We start from the raw sequence: 9,525 nt of genomic DNA on the forward strand, positions 1-9,525 counted from the left end.
CTACTTGACATTCTATAGGTATGATTGTCAAAATATTATCATGCTAATTCTATTATTTATATTTGTATTCATAATGATTACAATTTTTTTTTAAATCAATGATGGTATACTCATTAATTAGTATAACTTCAATATCATTATGTTAATATATCTATTGCATAATCTGTTCATCTATACTTGTATCCTTGTATGTAATGTTGTGGCTCTCATTATATTCCTCTATAATCTACACATTTTAGTTACTCCTAACTCCTTAATCTATGGTTTTTGAATTTATGTTGTGCTTCCCATTATATTATTTCATAACATCTTTTATGAACATATTTTCCATGACACAAGGGTATTAGTAATGACAAATAATGTAGTAAAGTTAATTGATATTGACACACAAACTGTGAGCTGGAGTTGTACAGTTCATGTCATTGAGAAAAAGGAAAAAAAAAACGCTATTGGAACGCCTAAGAAAATGTATATACTCATCGTACTTGAGGATGAAACAGTAAGTAAATAGTAAAATTTTTCTCCCTTTATTATTATTATTATTATTATTATTATTATTATTATTATTGTTAAAATACACACTATTCAAGGTATTAAAATGCACCAGAGGACCGATTAAAACACATCATTCCACAACACACTTATTAGAAACACTAGTTTTATACGCGCATTGCGCGAATTGGTTAATGCCCAATGTTTATATTTTTATTTGAAAGTATATATCAATGCAAGATTATATAGGAGAAGTTTATACATGGGTAATTGAAAGTCGAATCTTTTTATTTAAATATCTAATTCAAAGTATATGAATCAAAGATAATATAGAAAATTCATTATAATTATTACTAAAATAAATGTTTGCAACCTTGTAAAATCGATAGTCTAAATATTTGGTCTAAAAATGATAGTCTAAATATTTGGTCTAAAAATGATAGTCTAAATAAATACTACTTTTAATATGTATTTTTCTAAGTGTTCTTAATTTTCTTTTGAGTAACATTGTCATTGTTTTCATCTTTACTATTTGTTCTCTTCCATTTTGTTGGTAGTTTGTTATTTGCAATTCGGTTATTGTTGGTAACATAGATGACAACGTCATGCAATGAGATTATGATATAGGAGCTATGGACTTTCCTTTAGGTGTTTTGCATTGGGTTCATTTGGTTCAACCACTATTGTTGAATGAGTTATTGTGGATAAAGAAATCCCTAGTTTAAGAAAAAAGATTAAATAAATTAATAAAAATTTGAAATTTTAAAATATTATGTATTCCAAAGATATTAAAAGGTAGATTATTGCTTCAATTTGCTGGGTAATGGGTTATTTGAGTACTTTCATTGTCAACAAATCCCCCAAGTAGTTAATATGATTGGTTTCAAACTATTCTTTTTTATTTTTTTCATGGTATTATTTTTTTGTGTAACTACTAATTTATTTAATTCAATATGAGTAAAATAGAGTGATTGCGCTTCAATTTGTTGGGTTATTATTTGAGTACTCTCTTTGTCAACCAATCCACAAGTAGTTAATATAATTAGCTTCAAATTATTTTAATTTTTTTCATAGTATTAATAAAATACTTGGTAAATAAATATATAACATTATTTTGTACTATAACTTTGATATTTAACTACAAGATATTGTAAAAATAAGATAATATAATGGACAATGTAATGAACATCAATTGATAAATTCGAATGTAAAGAATCTTTGCATGAGAGAAAATAAAGACAATATAACTAATGAAATTATTTTCTCTTATTAATTTAATTTTTTGATAATGAATAATTTTTTCAAATAAAGGTATTGTAGACACATAATTATAAATTAAAGAAATATATATGTATCATTTTTTGTTGTAACTACTAATTTATTTAATTTAATTTAATAAGAGTAAAATAGAGTGAGAAACTTAATATGTCAAATTTGATTGAGATGAGGTTCGAACCTAAGACCTTTCTTATAGAAATTAATGGGTAAGTTAAAAGTTAACGGAATATTAACGGAGAAGAGAATATTTAACGGAAAACTTAACGGATAATCATAAAAGTAAGGTTAAATTAGGTAATCTCTATTAATAATATTAATCTGAATTATCTTAACCATATATTTGATTAAATAATTCATCTGAACCATCCATCTGATTGAATAATTTGACCGCCATTTTTTCTACCCATTTTAGGCCTAACTCTCTTTGGCTCTTATTAGTATAGTAGACATGTGTTAAAATACACACTATTCAACGTATTAAAATATACCAGACGACGTATTAAAACACATCATTACACAACACAGTTACACACCATTCTACGTATGAAAATGCACCAGCGAATAGATTAAAACACACCATTTCACAACACAGTTAATGCACCAACATACGTAATAAAACGCACCACAACATGTATTCAAACGCAACACACTATGTACTAAAATGCACCATTCCAATTCACGTAATATAAATGCTAAAATTACCATAATAACCCCACTTAAACATACGCGAATTTCAGTAGGATTAATGAAATTAGACGACGCAGATTAGGCCGCATGACCGCACCGGAACTCGCCGCCGCATTTGAACCAAAATCTATATATATATATATATATCCCTTTGCAACCATAACATGATAACTACACGAACCTTACTAAATCCTAAAAAATCTCTTCGCAGTCAAATGGGAACCCTCTAACAAAATCCACTTATCCTAAAATAAAACCAATAAATACTGCACAAAAAAAACCAGAACAGGTTCTTTCTTATCAGACTTATCAAGGGATATGCAAAACCTCTATGAAGGATAGAAATGCCTGAGATATCTCTCTTGAGCTTTGATCGACATGTGTTCCAAAACATTCCTAAAAATTCTTATTACCAAATAACAAAGAGTGTGATGAGAACCAACAATATATGTATGAAGTTGTATGCAGTGAATGACATGTAAGATGAAACAAGAAACATATTTTTCAAATTTCAGATTTAAGCACTTGGACAGATTATAATTTTCATAAGGCTAAAGTGAAAGTTAAGTATTAAATATGGAATTTGACAAAGATTTTGACAATACTGCTGTAAATACTAAAAAATTAAATTAAAAATCTAAAACATGTATTCAAACCAAATAATATAAGAAGTTACTGCTGTAAATTATACACAAATTTATGCAGAAATTAGACATTTAGATAGATAAGGATTTTAATACAATAACAAATATTGCAGTGAATAATAAATACATTATAAATCATTGGCACAAATATTGCAGTGAAAGAATGAAGCCAAAAAATGAAGCTGGAAATCATACAAGGCCAGCGTCGTCAGTCTATGGCGGAGCGGCGGCAATGGGCACGGCGGAGCAGGGCCGAACAGTGGAGCCGAACAGCGGAACACGGCTACGTTCGGCGAGGACAGTAGAGCCGAACAGTGGAGGAGGGCGAGGCGAGCAGCAGCGATGGAGGAGGGCGAAGCGAGCAGCGGCGGTGGGTGAAGCGAGTAGCGGCGGTGGGCGAGGAAAGCAGCGGCGATGGGAGAGGCGAGCAGCGACGATCCTATGTACAACGGCGATGGGCTGCTGATGTCTCTGTGGCGGTTGGGTGTATATTTCCCCTTAGGGCTGGATTATAACATTACGCAGCAGCGAAAGATTTTAATTGACGTTAGCGACGGAATTTGTATCCGCCGTTATTTCTAGCGACGCATTCAAATTCCGTCGCTAGAGTCCGTGAAAAAAAATTCGCTTCGTGTTTTCTAGCGACGGGAATTATAATCAATCGCTAGACATAGCGACGGATATACATTCCATTGCTAAAGTCACGAAACAAATCCGTGGGGTTCACATTCTAGCGACGGAAATAGAATCCGTCGCTACATATAGCGACGGATTCAATTTTCCGTCGCTAAGAAAATCCCGCCCTTTTTTTAGAACAAAATAAACGCATCAAATTTAGGTCTAGCGACGGATTTCACTTTTCGTCGCTATATTATAAAAAATACATATACTCTGTATTATTGTTAGCAACGGATAGTTATCCGTCGCTAAGTACAAAAGTAACGACGGAGGATTTATTCTGTCGCTAATCCGTCGTTATTTTGTAAAAAATAAATTATCTTTGGACAAACTAGCGACAGATTAAAATTTTCGTCACTAATCCGTCGTTATTCAAATTAATTAAAAAACCACGAAAAATCCGTCGCTAAACTGTCTTAATTTTTTGCGCGTCGGATTCCCGCTAATATTAGCTACGTATTTAACGACAAAATTATTCCGTCGCAGATCTGTCGCTAAATACCAATTTTTTTTTAGCAACAGAAGTAATCCGTCGCTAAATCCGTCAGTATTTCCGTGTTTTCTAGTAGTGAGAATGCCCATCCGAATGAGGAACCAGGAGTCTGGAGTGTGATGTTGCCCGGTGATGGTGCCGTGGGCTCCCTTCATTGAGTCCGAGTCACATTGCCTAGAATTCCCGTAGCGTAATCAAGCATGAGATCTAGATAGGACTTCCATTCCCTTGTTTTCTTCCATTGTTTGCCTTAGTTTACCTTTGCTTATCCCTTGCCTAATGATTATATTGATTTTCTAGTGCTTCTTGTAACTCTTGCCTTTTAACATCCTAAATGACAACACCTAATTCGATTACACTTTGTTATCCTTGAGAACACGACACTCGGAGAACTTCTCCCTCGTTTTATCACTCACTCCACCTCACCATAAACTAACAACACCAAAATGGCATCGTTGCTTAACAAATTTAGGTGGAGTCTGATCTCTCCTATGTGTGTAACATTCATTGTCTCCTTGTTAGGTAGCTTAACAGATATTCCATGAACTTTGTGATAGTTTTCAAAGTATTCTAATGAGCATAGATTTGCTCCATGTGGCATAATTGTGCTCGGATAGAGGAGGAGAAATGAGAATCAAGTTTGGATTCTCTAAGATGTGAAGGTACATGGGATCAACAAACTCATCATTTCGCTGATTTAGATTTTGATTCGTTGGATTCTGATTTACTGGAGTAGCTGCATGTTTCACTAAGTTTCCTTCACCAGCTTTAGTCTCCATCACAACTGTTGTGGCATAGCTCCAATCTCAATCCGGTGTCGCTCTGATACCATGATGAAATCTCAACAGATGCTAACTTGGACTGAAGCACGAAGGATGAAGAAGAAGAAAAACTTAGATGGATTAATGATGAACTGAATCTTACAACTGGGAAAAAGGAAGTTTAACTTCCTTATATAAATTACATGGCGGTTATAACAGAATCTTTATATGAAAAATATAAGAATGCCCTTGACTACTAAGTATACTTTGTCACTTTACTGTATAAATCTCCAACATCATTCACTCTTCCTATCAAAATAAATAAATAAAATATTACTTCGTATATAAAGAAATAGAGTATAATTTCCCCCCCTTTTTTTTTCTTTTGGGAGAAAGCAAAGGAAATTTTCTTTGAGACTCAATGCTACCCAAGTATAGATACATCTACATATATCATCACTTGAATTAGCTTAAAGACCCTATTGAAAAAATTGTTTAGGTTATAGAGAATGTAACTGACATTTTTTTTCAACATAGCCATTACAAATCCATTTTATTAGAAAGAAAGTTGTAAGACATTAGCATATAGACATTGTTCATCATGCCTGAATAGAAACATTTGGTATATATATATCATACCAAAGCCATATAACTCAAATTAACATGTGACAACACCTAGCTAGAGATCATTTCTACAGTACTTAGGAGGTGACTTCTGATCGACAACAAACCAAAATACTTCTTTAACAGCTCTCTCTGTCTTGACTCTTGAATATTTGTCATCGGGAGAGAAGCGAGCTACAAAATTTAGTAAATTTACTTCAAAGTATATTCCTTCATGATTACTTATGCATTACCAAACAAAATCATTACCATATATAGTTGTAAATTGCTTTGGTGTAATAAGATCACTTACCATTAACATGCAAAGCTAGTTTCTTCTTCTTCTTGCCTTTAATCTTCTTCTTTCGACCTTCATTGTTAGTTTGTATGTTTCTTCTTCAACAAACCTTGTAATGAATTTTGGCTTTCCACTTACGAGCATGAGACTTCCCATGAATAATCCAAAAATAATACCACAACCATACCCAATTGCCACAACTTTTACGGTGCATTCGCTCAAAAAACTTGAATCATCTTCTTGGTGGAGCTCCTTTGTTGCAGGAAGTTGCGGTGTCATGCCATTCTCACAACCTTGTGACAAAGGTTTTCCTTTCAATCCATCATTTCCTTCGAACGAATTCGCTTCAAATGTATTGAATTGTGGGCCTTGAGGTATGCATCCCACAAGCTTATTATGTGAGAGATTCAACACTTCAAGAGATGAAATACTTGTCAGTTGTTCAGGGATTACTCCACCAATTTGATTTGAAGAAAGGTCTAAGGATTCAAGCATGGATAAACTTCCAAGAGATGTTGGGATGTGCCCTGTGAACATGTTATGTGATAGATTTAATTCTCGTAGAGCAAGAAGATCTCCAATGCTATATGGAATATAGCCTTTAAATTTGTTGCATGAGAGATCAATAGTAGTAAACGTGATTAGTATTTTAACAACTTCACGCTCTTGCCCCTTCATTCCTACCACTAACGAATCTTGGAAGTAATATCTTTGCTTTAAGTACATTTGTTGTCGTGGTATTTTATCTTCAACAACATCTTTCATGGCTTTAAAATTCTTGAAAAACCATGCAGGCAAATCCCCAGTGAATTCATTGTAAGACAAGTCAAACACACAAAGTTGAGGGAAAAAGTACTCTCCCATCCTTGTACTTTTTATGAAACCGTTCAACTTGTTAAACCTTAAGCTAAGAACCTTCAAATTTGGAAGAGTTCCTAATGACATTGGAAATGTACCACCCAAATTATTGTGTCCAAGATCAAGAACCTCTAACTCTTGACAATTGATTAAGGATTGCGGTATTGCTCCCTCTAACTGGTTATCATGCAAATTAAGCCTACTCAAGAAATTACCAACCTCAAAACTTGTAGGGATCATCCCATGAAATTGATTATTGTGCAAATCCAACACATAGAGGTATTTGTTGATGTTTCCCAAGCATTGAGGTATTAACCCAGTTAATGAATTGTAAGACAAAACCAAAACTTGCAGAGAACTTAAATTGCAAAAGGTTGAAGGAACAAGCATTGGTCTTAGATTCACACTCTCACCCAAGAGTGTTCCAGTGAGATTGTTTGTGGAAAGGAGTAGGACTTCAAGTTGAGTGAGGTTTCCAATTGTTTGAGGTATTGGACCATAGAGGTTATTTTCTGACAAGTGTATATACATCAAATTCTTCAAGAAACCTATTTGGGGTGGAAGCATTCCAGTGAGAGTATTGGTGGAAAGTTGTAGATAATTGAGCCTTGTGAGGTTTCCAATTGCTTGAGGTATTGGACCATAAAGATTATTTTTTGACAAGTGTAGATCAAACAAATTCTGCAAGTTTCCTATCTGAGGCGGAAGCATTCCAGTGAGGTTATTGGTGGACAAATGTAGAAAATTGAGGCTTGTGAGATTTCCCATTGTATGAGGTATTGGACCTAAAAGATTATTTTCAGAAACATCTAAGCGAATCAACTTTTGCATGTTTCCTATCTGTGACGGAAGCATTCCCGTGAGATTATTGGTGGAAATAATTAGATTTTTGAGGTTTGTGAGCTTTCCAATTGTTTGAGGTATTGGACCTGAAAGACTATTTTCAGATAGATCTAAGAAAATCAAATTTTTCAAGTTCCCTATCTGAGGTGGAATGGGGCCTGAAAACTTGTTTTGGTACAAGTTAAGGTATTCAAGATTTGTGAGCAAACCAATTTCAGATGGAATACTCCCACCAAAAGAATTGTTCTGAAGTACCAAGGACGTTAGCTTGGTCCAATTGGAGATAAAATTGGATGAAATATTACCGGAAAGAAAATTATATGACAAGTGCAACTTAGTCAACTTGGTCAAAGATGAGAGGGATGAAGGCAATACTCCGGAGAGTGAATTAAGAGCTAAAAGCAAGTGAGTGAGGTTAGTGCAACGACCAAGCTCAAAAGGAATGCTTGAATTTAGTTTGTTCCCAACAATATCGAAGACTCGAAGACTTTTAAGTTGGCCTATAGAAGATGGGATTTCTCCTTGAAAAGAATTACGCCACAATTCGAGATTTTTGAGGTTTGACAAGCTGCCAATGTTAGGTGGTAAAGGTCCTGAAAATTCATTGGAAGAAAGATCAAGATGCTCAAGCTTCTCCAATTTGGTAATCAATGACTCCAGGGGTGATCCATTGAAATGGTTTTGGGACAAGTCAAGAAAAGTGAGGTTCCGACAGCTTAGTATGAAACTAGGAAACACTGATCTAAATCCATTCGAATGCAAACTAAGATGCCTCAGCATAGGAAAAGTTTTAAATTTAGACCAGTCAGGAACCTCTAAATCATTTAGTCCAAGGTCCAAAAACCATACCTTTTGAAGATTCCCAATCTGATGAGGAATAACACCAGCAAAGTTGTTGTTGTAAAGGGAGAGGTATTGAAGTTCCCTCAAGTTCCCAATCTCACGAGGAATAACACCAGCAAATTTGTTGTTGGAAAGGGAGAGGTATTGAAGTTCCCTAGCAAATTTGTTGTTGGAAAGGGAGAGGTATTGAAGTTCCCTCAAGTTCCCAATCTTGGAAAGGGAGAGGTATTGAAGTTCCCTCAAGTTCCCAATCTCACGAGGAATAACACCAGCAAATTTGTTGTTGGAAAGGGAGAGGTATTGAAGTTCCCTAGCAAATTTGTTGTTGGAAAGGGAGAGGTATTGAAGTTCCCTCAAGTTCCCAATCTTGGAAAGGGAGAGGTATTGAAGTTCCCTCAAGTTCCCAATCTGTGGCGGTATAATCCCATCAAAATCATTGCTGCTCAAGTCCAAGAAAACCAAGTTGGACAGATCGCCAATGGTAGGTGGGATTGACCCGGAGATTTGGTTTCCACTGATGTTGAAACGAGTGAGGCTCGGAAAAGCAGTAAAATTGAACTGACCATCAAGAGTACCACTGAGGTCAGAATTAGGAAGATTGATCTCAGAAACACTTCCACCATCATTGCAAACGAATCCTATCCGATTACAACAGTTTGTTTGATTGGATTGTGAGCCTGGTGAAGAATCAGCAGCAGTTGAAAAGTTGAGAAGAGCTTCTGCCCGCTTTATTGCTGCTGGTGTCGTCTCCCATGCAAGGAAACAAGGCAGCGCCGCTACAACAAAGATGAGTACAAGTGCTGGATAATTCCAACAACCAAAAACTTTCATAATTGAGTTTTGTTTCTGTGTGTGTGTCTAAGATGAAGATTACAACATGCGTGTTATGATACCAAGAAAGATGCCTATGGGCTTTTTAAAAGAGTATGTATAGGTTCATTATGTATGTATATATATATATATATATATAGTAAACATAATTTATATGTACAAAATACACTTATATTTAAACAAATGTTGAGCTTGCTTAGTTGGTTAGGTATATTG

At 34.7% G+C, this 9,525-nt stretch overlaps 1 protein-coding gene across 1 annotated transcript; it reads right to left on the reverse strand.

Annotated features, from left to right (window-relative positions):
- Positions 1-5,559: 5,559 nt before the first annotated feature.
- Positions 5,560-9,309, reverse strand: LOC116003978 (receptor-like protein Cf-9 homolog). The gene is made up of 2 exons (XM_031243921.1): positions 5,950-9,309; positions 5,560-5,831 (listed from the first exon to the last, which is right to left on the reverse strand). Exon 1 carries the CDS (start codon positions 9,307-9,309, stop codon positions 5,965-5,967), a length of 3,345 nt encoding a protein of 1,114 aa, XP_031099781.1. The 3' UTR covers positions 5,560-5,831; positions 5,950-5,964.
- Positions 9,310-9,525: the final 216 nt, after the last annotated feature.

The sequence above is a fragment of the Ipomoea triloba genome, chromosome 14, assembly GCF_003576645.1.
Source record: "Ipomoea triloba cultivar NCNSP0323 chromosome 14, ASM357664v1".
Lineage (NCBI taxonomy): Eukaryota > Viridiplantae > Streptophyta > Magnoliopsida > Solanales > Convolvulaceae > Ipomoea > Ipomoea triloba.

Excerpts from the sequence above, each read along its gene's own strand:
- LOC116003978 (XM_031243921.1), bottom strand. The coding sequence starts at position 9,309 with ATGAAAGTTTTTGGTTGTTGGAATTATCCAGCACTTGTACTCATCTTT.